The 15,726-nt window shown below is 41.4% G+C and overlaps 1 protein-coding gene across 11 annotated transcripts in view; it reads right to left on the minus strand.

The window, feature by feature from the left end:
• The window catches only part of TNRC6C (trinucleotide repeat containing adaptor 6C), a 101,187-nt gene that overhangs the window by 39,830 nt on the left and 45,631 nt on the right, over window positions 1-15,726 (minus strand). For 9 of the 11 annotated variants that reach the window (XM_030506608.1, XM_030506610.1, XM_030506606.1 and 6 more), the window contains exon 4: window positions 15,152-15,478. In XM_030506608.1, the coding sequence (XP_030362468.1) occupies window positions 15,152-15,478 (327 nt within the window). Of the gene's footprint in view, window positions 1-4,733; window positions 5,272-15,151; window positions 15,479-15,726 lie in introns of those variants that run through there. The other 2 variants (XM_030506615.1, XM_030506616.1) reach the window with 2 other exon arrangements.

Below are 15,726 nucleotides of genomic sequence, written 5' to 3' on the forward strand. Positions count from 1 at the left end.
AGCATCTCATTGCTTGCTGGGGTACCATGTTAAATTGCAAAACATAGCACTTCTCATGCTAAGAATCAAGCTTAGTTCAAGGTTTTGCATTTACTTTCCATCCCCATTGCTCTCTACAAGATTTCTAGTACAGATTACTCCTGCTAGTTTCTTTTGATGGGAATTTTACAGCAAGTAATTCGGCCTGATCCTAGGGATATGTACTACAGATGATCTGCGGAACAGTTCCTCTTAACTGGTTGTCTAAATAAGGGAGAAAACTGCATATCCATAAGTTACAAATTCTGGATGTCAATTATTTTTACTTGCAGAAACAGGACTTCGATTTTTTTATTACTTGAATAAGAGGGATATATTGCAGGGAAGACGGATGCAACAAATCTCCCAAATCAGCTGTTACCAGTGGACGCCTAACATGCATTAATTTAAATGACAAATATTTGCATGTGATTAGCTCCTCTGACTGCCTCCAATTAGAGCTGTTCTAATACTGCAAAAAAACTGTTCCCAGAACAACAACAAAAAAAGCTCTCTCTCTTTGATGAAGTCTCATTCACACATTTCACCTGTAGCTTTTTAAGAAAGGGGGGTGATTACTTGGTTGGCTCATTAAGACTTATCAAGATGAAGAAACCAGGACAGAATGCATCTTTCTTTACTTCTTGTTGGGTTTTGGTTTCTTTCTTTTTATTATTTAAGTCAATTGAAGCAAAACTATGGAGAAAGGAAGGGAAAACAGCCTTAGCTGCTCACCTGTCTTCTCATGATGCGAGGAAAAGCCTAGCTTTTCACAGAAAGAGCTAAATAATTGACATGTGTATGACAAATCCAAATGAGAACGTGAAAGGAGCCACCCGGATTTCCCTGCATTCTCTCCCCTACATGCAATGGCTAGAAAGGAAAAAAGCATCATGTTATTCCCAGATAAAGCCAACTGGTTACTTTGTAAGGCTAAGGAAGAAGGTTGAAAATTTACCTCATAATCTGGGTTTGCTACACACGTGTTGAATAGAGAGCAGAATCCCAGATAAGATGGGGAAGGGGAGGGAAAGCCTATGTAATGGCTTTAAAAGGATCAGCGGGGTCAGAAAAATGAGCAAGTAGGAATGAGCAGAAAAAAAAAAGCAGGAGCAGTCCAGGCCAGAAGATAAGAAGTTGAGGCAACCAAGGAATCAGATAAGAGGAGCTCTGTGAGGCTTTTTTACTTTGCACTGTGGGTGGTGAGATTCGGCACTGACTGTGTTTCAGACATGACAGGAAGATTTAAAAGTGCCTTGAAATACACTGTTCCAATAAAAAAGGTCTTGTCAAAGCTGAAACCCAAGCTACATGTGTGAGTGCCTGGGAGAATGATGGTGCTGCCCGAGGCAAGTGTGAGTGTCTCTGCAGGGCAGGTCTGAGGAGAAGGATCAAGAGCCCAGTGCAAGATGTCTCAATACTCCCGAGAATGGCACCAAGACCGGCCAGAAGAGATGAAAGGCAGCTGCTTGTTTAATCATTGCCTTTGCTTTCTCCTCTCCCCCAGACACAGTGGTTAAAGCATGGCTCAAGTTTGAGAGCACAGAGACAGAAAGTAAAGGGAACGGGTGGGAATGGAACAGGAAGGTGAGAGAACAGCTTAGACAGACTGCTGAAAGCAGGGAGCAGAATGGTTCTTTAAATAAGACAGGATTTTGAAGAGCAGTCAGAGTAACAAGGAGGAAAAAAAGTGAAGGGGAAGAACTATAAAACCCAAGAGATGTCCACGTCCATATTAAAAATAGAAAATGGCCAAGTGTCTCAGCCTGGATAAGCACATCTACTCCAGACAGTGTCACACCAAGTATGTTTGGCATGGAAGCCACACACACGCAGCTCAAACCCCTTTGCTTTTCCAGGGTTTGCAACTCCACAGTTACTCCTCTTTATGTACCATCAGCACAGTTCCTCTTACCAAGGTTCAGATTATGGCCTCAACAACCACTGATAACCTCTAAGGAATTACTTGGATAGGGATTACAGTAATTCCGTAAGCAGCAGCGTACCTGTGCTGTGCCTCCCCTGCTCTGGAGTCACCTCCCTGGTCTGGGACCACCCTGGGACCTTTTCCAAGCCAGAGATGCAAAAATAAGAGCAAAACCAGAGACCTGCAATAACTGGTTCTAACACCAAAGGCTGCTGCTATAAAGCTTGTAAGAAACAGGGTGGAAAAAAGATTTCACAAAGTAAACAGAAAGCTGCAAAAACTGTGACTTTGCTGCCAAAAAACTTCACAGTTCGAGTACAGAATGGATCCTGAAGAGAGTAATTTTTATGTTCTTGTCTCTAGAAGCAAATAACCAAAAGACATTTTTCCATTTTCTCTAGACTAAAAGGAGTTAATTCCCATAAACTAAATAACTAATAGCACAGTCTTACACTTCATCCATAAGGACTTTAAACATTTGGGGAAAAGAATGAAAGCAAAGTATTTTACATGATTAAATCCTGAATTTTTCTGTTTGTTTGGAGTTGGGTTTGGTTTTTTTTGAACACACAGATTTCCTCCAACTTTCCAGGAAACCAAATCTTCACAGAAATTGCCAATATTTTCCTGTCTTTTCAAAGCTGTTGAGACTGAAATGGGAATCCATGGGACACTAAAAAAATTCTTACGAATTACTTCCTCTTTATTTATGCAAAGATCAGAACTAAAAGCATTGCAGTCCCCCAAAACAATTTCTATCCTTCCTCTGTCAACTGAGCAAAGATTTAAGCACAGCACGAGGAACAGGAACCACAGGTATTTTGCGTTAGCAAATCGTAGTGCTACTACACCACAAAGTGAAATGGACTTTTAAATGAGTAATTGGTGTTTAAGAATCTTAATTACGCATCTTTCATAATTTCCTAATACCATTTCTTCAGCAATCACGAAGGAAAAATCTGAGGATAACAGATTTTATCTATTTTATATATATAACATCTATTTTTTATATATTTTTATATACATTTATATCTTTTTATATTTTTTTATGTATGTATATATATAAACCAGATCTATTTTAAACAAGCAGACAACTTCTGTCAAATTGCCATCATAAATGTATGCTATTTGTATTACAAACAACCATGAGGGGTTTGGTTTGGTTTCTCAAGAATATCATTAATGGGGTGGGAGGAGATTGCTGCTGTCCCTACACCCTGTTCCCAACATACTTAACCAACTTCAACTTAGTACTTACTAAAGATAGGAAACATTTTAGGCTGTGTTTGAAAACGAAGATGAGTAATTAGTTGCAAAAGCAGTTTCATGTTTACATAAGATTCTAAATGTAATGTATGAGTAGAGTGAAATGAGAAAAGCTGTTGCATGCGTTTCTTAGAAAAGCAAAATGTTTTTGCCTGCGCATGCAACTGACCCAAAACTTTGATCCTTGTGAAGATGTCATTTACAATAATATTTCTTTTCATTTTTATTCAGACAAGTTAAAGTAACTGTATCGTCATAACTCCTATTACAGTAATTAGTTCAAATGCTGCGCAGTAAAATGATGCATCCTCAAGTATAACGTATCAGGAACGGATGTATGGAGAGGGTGTGGAATGGCAAATCCTGGGATAAACTTTTAATAAGATCCACACTATTAAGAAGTTTTGCTCGTCCAATTTTAAATCAGCTCTAACAGTGACTCCCTCTCTTATTACTAGTTTTATTTTTCAATTCATGTTAGTCAGCATAACAACAACCTGCCTCATTGGCTCAGCCTGTATTGCCCAAAGGACAGATGACAGGTGAGGTTGTTCTTTGCTGTGACATGCAGAATAGGGAAAAATCCCAAAGGCCGGTGACAGCCCTACTGGGGATTTTACTTGTCACGTAAAGCTTAGTAATTCTGAGTAAGAAGTGAGCAAAAAGAGCAAATTACTTTCTCCCCTCCCAAAAAAGAGATAGTTTTCAATTCAACATGAGCAGATCTTTAAAAGACTATACATGAATTTTTCTAAATCTAAATTAAACAAGAATTGACAGAAACATTTTCAGTGCTAGACAAAATGCAGCCTAATTTCATAAAGAAGAACAGAATACAGTAAAGTAGAAAATCTGGGAATTGCAGTGCTAATGTTTCAGGTTCTCTGCCACATCCAACTCTATCCATACGCTGAGACAGAGGACAGATCTGAAAACTGTCATCTCTCTGAAGCCACTTAGAGAGCTCCTTAAAACAAGTCTCAGATGTGAGGAAGCTGAAACCTTGAACAGCATAACATAACGTGGAAATTACAGGAAAGAGATGGAAGCACTGAATAAAGCACCTTTATTTTAATACTAAACCACAGTTAAGTACACGAGTGGCAAAGCCCGTTATCCTGTTACGACATTAAAATGTAGTTCCTTTCCTCTGATGCTGAAAAGCTTTTAAAACGCATTAACAAGCCAAACCAAAACAACAGTTTTCATTATTATCAGAGACTCCACTAAACCTCTCCACAACAAAAAGCAGCAGCAGCAAACACCAAACGATTGCATTTTTTCCTGCTCAGTGCAACATATCTTTAGCAAGCAGCTCGCTGCGAAGACGCCATTTTATCAAACCTGAAATGCAGCCAAGAGCTGCGGACGCTGTGCTGCTGCTCTCCGCTGAAATGTTATGTAAGAAATTGATTTAACAGAACCAGATGCTATTTTCTCAGGGTTAGGGTTACTTTCTCTCTCCCCCTTTTTTTTTTTTTTCCTTTTGGCTCTAAAAAAGGGCTGATGGGTAATAAAATACCTGGAGAAAGGAGCCGCCCAACCATCCTAGGAGACGCTACATTGTGTGCGGAGCTGTTTCTACTCCTGCATCTATGCTCTCCAGGGCTCCCGGCTTCAATATGTCGGCTGTGTACAGAGTAAGCCTCATCCTGTAGAGCTGCCAAGAAAATCTCTCTGTGCAAGCGTGCGCCCAGACAACCTGCAAGCTCGGCCGGGCCTCGGCTGCACTAGCTATGGAAATGCCCTTTCCACGCACAGCCCTCCTCCCCCTTCCCCTCACTCTGCTCCTTAACTCTGGGTGAAGGTATCAACAGAGTAGGATTTTTAAGCTTTGATTATCTAATTGCAGCTGACACTAAACCGATCTTCCTTCCTCTTTAAATTCTTTCAACTGTCACAAAACATTTTCACTTCAGGACCCAGCTACAATTAGCACCCTAGCTGCTTTTCTCCCGCTTTTGAAAGTCAGCCAAGAGAAGAACTGCTGAGTGCCAGCCCCGACAGCAGCTCCTGCCCAGCGTCCTCCTCCCTGCCCTCAGAGCAGCTTCTTCCTCCTGCCCGGCATTTTCCTCCCTGCCTGACAGCGGCTCCTGCCATAGTCCTCCTCCCTGTCTGACAGCAGCTCCTGCCCAGTGTCCTCCTCCCTGCCCTACACCAACAGCTCCTGCCCGCTGTCCTCCTCCTGCCCCACCGCCAGCTCCCACCCGAGCAGCAGACCAAGCCCCAGATGTACACTGGCGTGTCGCCAAGCCCTTAATGACTTCCCAGCCTCTATCTAATGCAGATGTAAGTGGCAAACACGAGAGCGTTATTAATCAAAGGCGCTGTTGTTTATAAACGCCAAGAAGAACTGCCCTAATACTGTAGCAAGGATAAGGGCGACTGCTGCCTCCTGCAGAAGCGGGGACCGACCATCTTTTATCAACCGCAGAGCACCGGTTTGCTTTAAGACGTATGAACGCATAAAGTGTGAACAGAAGGGGGAGCAGCTTAATGTTTTCAGGACCTAAATAACATCACCAATTCTGAGAACACACGTAGAGAATTTTTATCAATACATATACGTAATTTGTGTTAATTCAAATATACACGAATCCAAAAGGATAATTTACACATTAACTTCCAGTATGACCAATGCAACCCCCTTACAACCATTTCCCCTTCTCACTTCCTTTGTCTTCCTCCTATTTGCCCCAAATACATATTAATTACACAGTAAATGGAACACGTTTTCAATCTGCTGTGGCTTCGAGCAACCTGCTCTAGTGGAAGGTGTCCTTGCCCGTGGCAGGGGGTTAGAATTAGATGAGCTTTAAGGTCCCTTCCAACCCAAACCATTCCATGATTCTATGATTCCTTGGTGCAGTTTCTCCCTCCTGCACCGGGTCACACATCACTGATGTCTCTTTAAAAGGTTGGCTGCATTCTCAGAATTGCTGCCACTTCACTACCAAAGCACAATCGCTGCTGCTATTCTTGGCTCAAGAACTGTTCCACTGAAATACCCCTGAAAATAGCTGGTTTCCTTCTGAAGACATTTATTCTCTGTTTCTTTGCAAGAGTATCTGAATGCTGGTTGGGTTCAACCTTATTTTGAAAACACCAGATGAATGAAAATCTAACCTGCTTGGGTTAGTTTCCATTCAGAAAACTATTTCAAATGCAACCAGAAACTAAGCTGGAGAGTCAATTTTGCAGTAACTTTACATTGACAATATCGTTGTGGCTTATTACATTCAATACCAGCTATACATGATTAAAATTCCCATTGATTAAAATGCTATATTGAAACTGGAAGAGAACGTATCATATACTCCCATGTTCCCTGTATTTTCTTTTATCAATAACATAAACTTCCTGTAATCAACTTCCATGCAGAGGCAGGTACTTACAAAGGGCAGCTCTTCAAGGGGCCGTTTTTTACCAGTCAGGAGGACACAGGAAGGCAATGCAAGACCCCACACCAGTTTGGGGAGACATAAAGCACAGCTCCCACTCCAGCCTGTGCCAGCAGAGAGTGTCTGCTCCCTTCCATGTGCCCCATCTTGTAACAACCTCGACAGGGCACGTGTTTGAGAAATCTGAACTTCTTACAGATATCTGCAGACTGGAGAAGGGGATTTGAGAGGTCATGCAGAACACTCACCTGATCCAAGGAACCATTCCTGATACATACTAGGTGACATCTACCCAACCCACCAAGGAAGAAGCCCTCCAGCAATGGAGACTGCACATTCCCAAGTGCTCTATCTCACTTCTTCAGATAGCTTTCATACTGGCACGTTTCTCCTAATGTCTAACCTTAATCTTCCTTGTTGAAATTTAAGCCCATTATTTCTTATCTGATCCATCACAGGCATACAGAACAGATCATTTCTTCCCTGCAGCAGTCATTTAGGTATTCCTGCATTTATAACTCCAGTCTTCCTCTGACTTAGGAGCTCCAATTCCTTCCCACCTTGCAAGGCTTGTTTCTGTTCCATTCCTCTGCTCTTCTCCCAGCTGCTTCACCTCCCTCTGAAGGCACAGTACCAAAAACTGAACTCAATATTCAGAGGCCTTATCAGAAGTGCCTCATGGAAAGCAGCAATGTTCGTATCCCTCAGTATGTCTGTCTCCTTTTCAACAGTGTGACACTATTAATCTATTTACCCTGTGACCAACTTCAGACCTGTATCCGCAGTGTGATACTCACATACCCATGTTTGTGCACAGAGCTGGTCTGGCCAAAAGAAAGAACTTTTCCCTTTTATTTCTTATTCAATTACACAATTTTGTCACCACTATTCCAGACGGTAATTTTGTCTCCCAGTTGCCTTGCACTCTTCTCCAGTTGGTATCATACAAACTTTTAATGATGGGTGTTGTTTATAGCCAAAAGACTGATGCAAACATTGAAGAATACCAATGTGCACTCTCACTGAAATGTTCTCATGCTGCCAGTGAGGACTGACAGCTAACCCCTGCCTACATCCTCCTGAGCAGCTATGACACTTCTCACAATACTTTTGTCTTATACTTCCCACTTCTTTGCACCGCCACACATCTATCACTAGAAAGTCTTCCGAGGTGCTACCGCAGGCGGGACAAAGTCGACTTTTAGGGCGTGATCTCCCTTCCCATTTTGCCTGTCACACGCTTGACAGGGAACTACTCTCCATTGACATGGCCTCCTCTCCACAAACCCATGCTGGCTCTGCCCTTCTCTCTTGCAAAGCTCTAAATGCACAAAACTAGCTGCTTCGGTTATTTTTTCTGATATCATTCTAGCAGATCACTCTGATCTGCAGTCCCTCGGTTCCTCCTTTCTCACCTTTCAACACTGGTTGGTTGATTTTCTTACACTGAAGGAATGCCAGTGGGCCAGAGTGCTCCAACCCATCATCTATGTAGTCCACTATGAATTTCAGCACTTCCAGACGACTGGAAACATTTTATTTCCTTACATACTCTAACTCACTATAGCCTTAGTCCTACGTCTATCATTAGTTTACAGATGCAGGGAAAAGTCATTTACAGTATCCCTCATGCCATCTATCAATGGTTCTCCCTGTTCACCACCAGACCAGTTCCACTGGCCTTCCTTTTACTACTAATGCACTTACGGAAGCATTATATTTTTGTTCACTGTTTTTTGTTGGGTTTGCAGTTTTTTTTTTCCCCTAACAGCTACAAGCATCTTTGGTTTTCATGTGTTTCTTGTAGTATCATACCTGCCTCCTGAGTTGTACCAATTCAGCCTTCCAACAACTTTCATATGACATTACTCCCTTACTGCTCTTCCCAAGGACCAAACTCTGACTTCCTGGTCACTTTGACCTTAGTTTCTTTCTATTTTTCACTTCACCACCACCAGAGACAGGTCCTGCTACTCAGTCTCTCCACATGGTTTGCCAGAAAACTGCCATCTGCAGAGTTTAATAAGTTGCCAGACTCTGTCTCCCGACCTTTTTCCCCGCAGACACCCTGGCAGTTCATGTACCTGGCTCACAGCAGAGCACAGCCATCTACAGTGAGGCTGAAGGAAGGATGCAGGTTCGTGATTCTAAAGCAAAAGCAGAGGCCTTTGAGTCATCATGCTTTAGCACAGCCCCGATCTTTGCAAGGGAGGACAGCAGAACTCTAAAGGCATCTCAGCTATTTAGCCTTTACAGATGTCCGTTTTTCCTTCTCCCAGGAAAAAATTCTAACCTCTGTCAAATAAATTTGAAGCAGCAGATTAATTTTTCACGCTTGGCTGCCTGATGTCACATAACACACACAATACAGAAAAATTCATTCCAAAGATTAGTTTACTGATGAGGTTTCACCATCATTTTTCATTTATAATGCCCGTGTTTGTGCTACACAGAGGTTGCTACTTCTCCGTCTATATTCAAAGCACTATATGGCATTTCTCAACATTTACACGGGAGACAAAACCTTTTTGTGGCCGAGACTCACTTCCCACAGGCTTCCTCATTACTGCATTTCAGAGTATGCTCATCACTCCGGAGCACATCCAGGCAGTACTGCCTAGATCCCATCTCCAGGTTCACTGCTACATTTTTGTCCTTGTACAATGGTTTTTAACTTCCTTTTGTCTAAACATATACCTGTCACCAGTGACCTTTGGGAAGAGTGCCTCATCTCCAGGGACATGCACTACCAAATGCTAAACAAAGCCCCGAGGAACAAAATGAGAAGAAAGCAGCACAGTCCCCACTCATGCAACCTCTGGCAGTACCTGAGCATCCCTTTACAACACTAATTCGATGAGACAAGATGCAATCAAAACAAATTCTAGTAATTTCCGTACTTTTTTATACAAATGGCATAACATCACATCTGATCCCATTAGTAGGAAAACTTTTACACAGCCGCATTGCAGCAGCTTTGCGTACAGTGATGAGCTGTACAGTGAACTGCTCGTGGCCAACACCTAGTCAAGTGATGCAAAAACTGGAAGCTGTTGAGTTTTACTGCAGATAATAAGCATTATGTGTTTGCTATATACAGTTACCTTCCACAGAAGTAGGATAAATAGCTGACTCTTGTGTTTACAAAGGAATATCACCGTGCTAGTTCCTTCACCTGAGATCAACAGCCACAAGATAGCACATGTTCCAGGTATCATGTAGTACACTTTGAAAAAGTGTATTTGCTATATAGAGTGTGAAATTACATACATACAATGTGTGCAAGCAAGAGGAATAAATGTACTATCTAATCCCTGATCTCTACTTTAGAGCATTTAGTGGTTTAACCATTGCATAAAAAACCCTCTACTTACAGAAGATCGACAATAAATCGATTTCTAAAGTTTCCGGTTTTAATTCTGTAACTTTCCAACTAGAAGCAAAAACCACAGCAATGTCTAGCCAGCAAAGATATTCTGCTAATGGAATTACAGAATATGGGCCCAAAGAGAGAAAATTCGGCAAACCATTTCCATAAAGGCAGTTTTCATGTGCTTTATTTGTCAAGAAATCCATCCATTTGCCATGCTGTCAGGAAATCAAGCTAAATCTTATTTCAAACTGTTGATAGGAGACCTTGCTCATACACTTTGGAACTACTTTTGCACACATGTGCCTCACGTACCATCTGCATAGTGTACAATGAGCTAAACTGGGCCATTGTTCAAACATGCTTTTAGCACGAAGGTCACTACTCCAATGAAAAACCTGGATGTCAAAGCTTATCTGTGTATTCCAACTATATTGACTGGGTTTAGAAAAGACATTATCTCTTCCTAAAACTCTTCTCCAAATTTGACTTTGCAACTGCCTAGAATTGCCCTATTAGAAGTAACTCTAAACAGCCCACAGTTAAAGGAGTAGATGTTTGAAATTAGTAATGTTGGACATGATTTGAACAGTAAGTAGGGGGGTTTTTTTTACCTTTCTTCCTAAAAAAATTATCAAACACAAAATTAATACAAACAGATCTCTAAGAAGAGTTAACCTGCCACACAACAGCAACTCAGCAACTTCCAACTGTCCCCAACACCAACATGACCATACCTGTGCCACAAGCATGAATATGCAAACTGCAGCTAAAGAAGTCTTGAAAAATGAAGTAAAACTTCAAGCTTCATAAAAAGAAGAAAGTTCAGCACAGAATCTGGCATCATGCCACAGCAGGAAAACAAACCTCTAACTGCTGTCAAATTCTCACTTCCCAAGAAACAACAGAGCACAAATTAAAAGCTCAACTCTTCAGTTTCCACAATGCTTGTGTGGTTTTGCATCTGGATGAATTACTTGCTTTCACTTCTTTTTAGACTTTGGAAACATGTTACAGCTCCCTTCCACAAAACACTCCACTGAAGTTTCATCACGACTCCTGCAGGACATGGCACGTTCCTGTTGAGTTGACAGATGCTGGTTTCACATTGCTGAGTTGCAGAAAAGTGAAAGGCATCTTCAAGAAAAACTGCTTATTTCTTTTGATCTTTGTTCTTACAATCATCAAACACCCAGGGGCTGCCTGGAGACTCCTATACAAACTTCACACTTTGTAAAGAGACAAAGGAGGATTACATTACTGGCTATTTTTAATCTCCCATGGTAGCTTTCAGAAATTACCTAAGTTATTTGAGATCACATGGCAAAAAGACCATTCCACTAATGCCTCACACCTTAAAGAAGTTAAGTATTCACTGCATTTACTGGAGTTAGTTAGCAAAGTGGGGAGGGAAGAGATAAAAAGCTCCATCTCCAAGCAAAAATAACAAACTAGATTACTGCTCCTGAACTGCACCTTTCCTTTGGTCTAATCCTGCAAAGGATTAATTACTGAGGGGGCATCTCAAGAATAAACATTGTAGCTCAAGATAAGTTCCTGACAAGTAACTATTCTACAAAAAAATGCTCTAAAGTAGTGCAGAAAACAGTTTCATTATAGTTAACAATGCATAAAAGACTGTTTTCAAGGGGTAAGTTTCTAAAATATTCTATGCGATATGAAACGCTTTAATTTCTTCTCTTAAGTTTGTCTAGTTCATGTTTTGGAATTGCCTTAAAAGAGAAACAAAGAAATCAATATTCGCATCCACTTCACTGGTATTTCCAGATGACAGCCCCAACAAGAAATATATATTAGTGGTCATTAATTCCCACTCGACTTACATTGGCAGAACATCCTTTTTAATTCATGACACTGCAGTTAGAGTCCTGGTAAGTGCTTTGGTTAGGCCAAGGCAGTAGATAACAGAGACTGCTGATACGAGAATAAAGAGATAAAACAGTGTGATGTTTACAGTGAAGAGGCTTGCAATGCCTCTGCAGCAGCATTCCTTGCATCCAGGTAGTTATAAACACGGCCTGGAAGGAACGTGGTTGCATAATTTCAAGTTAACTCTGAAGGAATACGACCATATAAAAAGAAAAGCTACAGACATGAATTTCCATGAAGGATCTTCCGCATACAAGATGCTGGTGGACACGGATCCTGGCTCTGTGATTAATACCAGCTCATCCATAAAAAGAAAGTTACTGTTGTTCATCAGGAGTATAACGAAGCCACATATGGAGACTTCCTTGGGCAGTCCACAGCCCAGGTCTAACAAGCTCTGGTCAGGCCCTCAGGTTACCAGAGAGGGAGAAAACCCAAAGCACTGAGGTGCTCTTGACTGCCTCCGGACTTTGAAGATGTCCAACAACAGCCATGAAGTGATCACTCTTCTACAATGCAGGTGCTGTTCAGACAGACAAAATTCCCGTGTATGTGCAGCAGGCACCCAACACTGATTCTTCTGGACAACTTCTGATGCTTTTTGTTCCTTTCCCTCATTTCCCCTGAGAACTACTTGAAAAGACGTCTTAGTAAATTAAATACCCAGGGAACCAGAGGGTCATTTAAAGCAATATAGTTCCTACTGATGGAAAGAGGAGGAAGGTGAAAAGTTTCCTTCTGACAAAGTACTGCTCAGTGAGAATCCTCATGTTTACAATTCTTTTCATACTCACACAAAAATACGACCCAGTTGGAATTATATTTCATGGAAAATTCCTAACCTAAGTGCTGGAGGGTTTTGTGATAGAGAATACCAACATTTTTACTAAGGCTAATAGTTACTCAACTCCTAACAGCTGAGTTGAATAGGTTTTGGTCTTCCCTGGATATTCTTACTTTGCTCTTTATGCTTGTCAAGGTGAAGACGAAGTCAGTATGAGAGACCGAGTAAGACTGTAGTAATATGTAGTTCATGGCTACAAAGGTCTCTCTGAAGTGAGATATTCCACACTCCTCCCAGCCTCATCAAGCAGCCAGGCACACTGTTATAATTAACAGGTTATAATTAACCTGAGCTAGATAGATTTCTTTTTCCCTCCTGCTCATAGTTAGTAAACGAGAACTGATGCTCCACCTGCTGGAAAGAGAACTAAATGAGCTCTAGTACTCAGCAAGTTCTTTCTATGAGGAAGATGCAACCATTTCAGTCTCAAAACACAACCTCTTTCTGTCAGCAGACTAAGAATGTCGCCAAAGATTTAGCTTGTCTAAGATTCTCTTCCCTGCTCCAAGAACGGTGCATGGATTCTCTGGTGCCTTTGAAAGCTTTTCTTATGATTTTACATAGTAAACAACAACCTGACAATTCTGACTCTCTGCACTAATTGCTTTCAAGTGATTGCTGAGTTTGATACGGGTTAACTTTGTGCAATATGGAACATAATATGAAGCTGAAAAGCAGCTGCACTCCTCTTCCTCTCATTTGTACCAGCTTTCACTGTGTTCTGTTTACAATGGTAACACAAACGTAGCAAAAGAATAAAAACCCAAAATAATTCAACAGTGTAAAACATCTGCTGACAGTTTCTGTAGCTTGTCAGCCTCGCAAAAAGTGCTTATTTAATACAGCAAGTTTAAATAGGAGTCGGGAAAAGAAGCCTAAAACCTCAGGTAGAAATGCATCCAGCAAGATCCAAGTCAGACAGCTAGTGCTGCACTCTTCCAAGCCAAGTTCTTTTATGGATTATGTTATGATTTATGGTGGACTTCATTTAATGATTTACTGCATGTTTCTTAAACATCAAGGATGTTTCAGATACGTCTGTAATGATGTTTGGAAGATGTCTAGTACTGACCCTCAGACAGCCTGAGCCACTTGAGCTTGTCAATCTGTCTACTATATAAATCATTACTGGATTTCTGAAAATAATAAACATATATATTAATCTAACATAGAACATTAGTCTGACAGTTTACAAACATCTCCAAATCAAAAAGGAGCCATAAATGCCAGCCACCATCCCTGCTGCTATGCTTTGCAAAGAAGATGAGAATGCTGCTCTAACTGGTGAGAACTCGTTACTCTCCCTCTCGCTAAAGTCAAATGCTCAAGACTACAAGTAGAACCTCTTTCCTCCCTAAAACCCCCAGCATTTAAGTAAATAAACTATTGTTTTATTTTGCCTTTTCAGATTTCTCTTTCTGGAGAGTAGCTGAATATTTTCAAATGCATCTCAATAACTATAAAAGCTTTCATTTCCAAGAGTGGCGATTTTCTTATCTAACTAAAACTTCTAAGGACAACACCAAATAATTTTCTCTGCTGGAGTTCAGCTCAGCAGCAAGTACAGCAACATAGTGAAAGATTCATTAATGCCCAAAGGGAAAAACTGCAGACAGTTCAGATCCAAATTTTGTGATGTTTGACAGCATTAATGAGTGATAATGAGCAACACTTGAGATCATACAGAAATCACTAATATCCAAGAAATCAAACCCGCCTCGTGTGACTTACTCCAGATAACCTCTTCTAAGCCATAGATAACTATGTCTTAGAACACTCCCTGCTTTGCCAAACATGACATACACACAGAGACATGATGAAAAAGGTGATATACACCAAACAGTGGCTAAGCTCATCCCTGCTGCAGAAGTTACATTTCTCTAGCACAGAAGGGCAAATAAAAAGAGAGCTGCTGCTTTTCTCATTAGCAGCTTCAGTATTTTCCTAATGTGAAAATAACAATTGAGAGCATAAGCAGGTAAAGGCATAGAAGTGTCACAACATAACATTAGCCAAGTTCCTATTTCTTATTTTCCTATAATTACATGCAAAATTATCTTTAAAAAGCATTAAAATTGCCAAAACAATATATGAAAACTTGGAAATACCTAAATCAACAATGCTTCTGTAAGAAAGTAAAGAAATATTTACATTTCCTAAGGATTGCATCCATTATAGCTATCAAAGAAATAGAAAACAACTGCAAGACAACCCCATAGGTCTGAGCATCTAAATAGGTAAGAGAATGTTTTCAAACTGGATCCTGGAAATGACACACTGTATTCTGCAAGGAAAAGAGCATAACCTTGGCTGGAAATCCTGATATTTAAAGACAATTCTGAACATTCCTTAAGTTTCTGCAACACTCGTGCTAACAACGGAGGGCAGAACCACATAAAGAAGGAGCTGGTATCCCACTGGGCTTCAATTCTTACCCGTTTGGGTCTTACTGGGATGATGCTGTCCACCTGCTCCTTGCTGCGGAGGAGGACTTGCCCCTGCTTGGCCAGTGCCTTGCGCTGGGCTGGTGCCGGTCAGAGTCCCGGTGGGCAGTGGCTGGCCCCGCTTTAGGAGCTGCTTCTGTTCTTGCTGGCGGAAGCGTGGAGGCACCTCACGAGGCAGGTAACGGGATGCAGTTGGCTGCTGCCCATTTGCAGACGCACGCTTGCCATTGCTGCTGTTGGTAATAGTGCTGGTGGAAGTACTGGTACCGGTACCGGCAGGTTGGGGCTGGCTTAAACTGGTCTTAATAGGTTCTGGCACTACATAGAAAAGAACAAAAACAAGAATGGCTTTAGTATCAGAAGAGTTGTGTTTGGTGGGGTTTATTCTGTAACTGAGAAAACGGATAATGCTTTTCAGCCTCCCCAACAACAGTTGGCAAAATACGTGAGGGTTTACCTCCCTGTGAGGGTGCTGAGGCGCTGGCACAGGGTGCCCAGAGAAGCTGTGGCTGCCCCATCCCTGGCAGTGTTCAAGGCCAGGTTGGACATAGGGGCTTGGAGCAACC

This window comes from Strigops habroptila, chromosome 14 (assembly GCF_004027225.2).
Source record: "Strigops habroptila isolate Jane chromosome 14, bStrHab1.2.pri, whole genome shotgun sequence".
Classification (NCBI taxonomy): Eukaryota; Metazoa; Chordata; class Aves; order Psittaciformes; family Psittacidae; genus Strigops; species Strigops habroptila.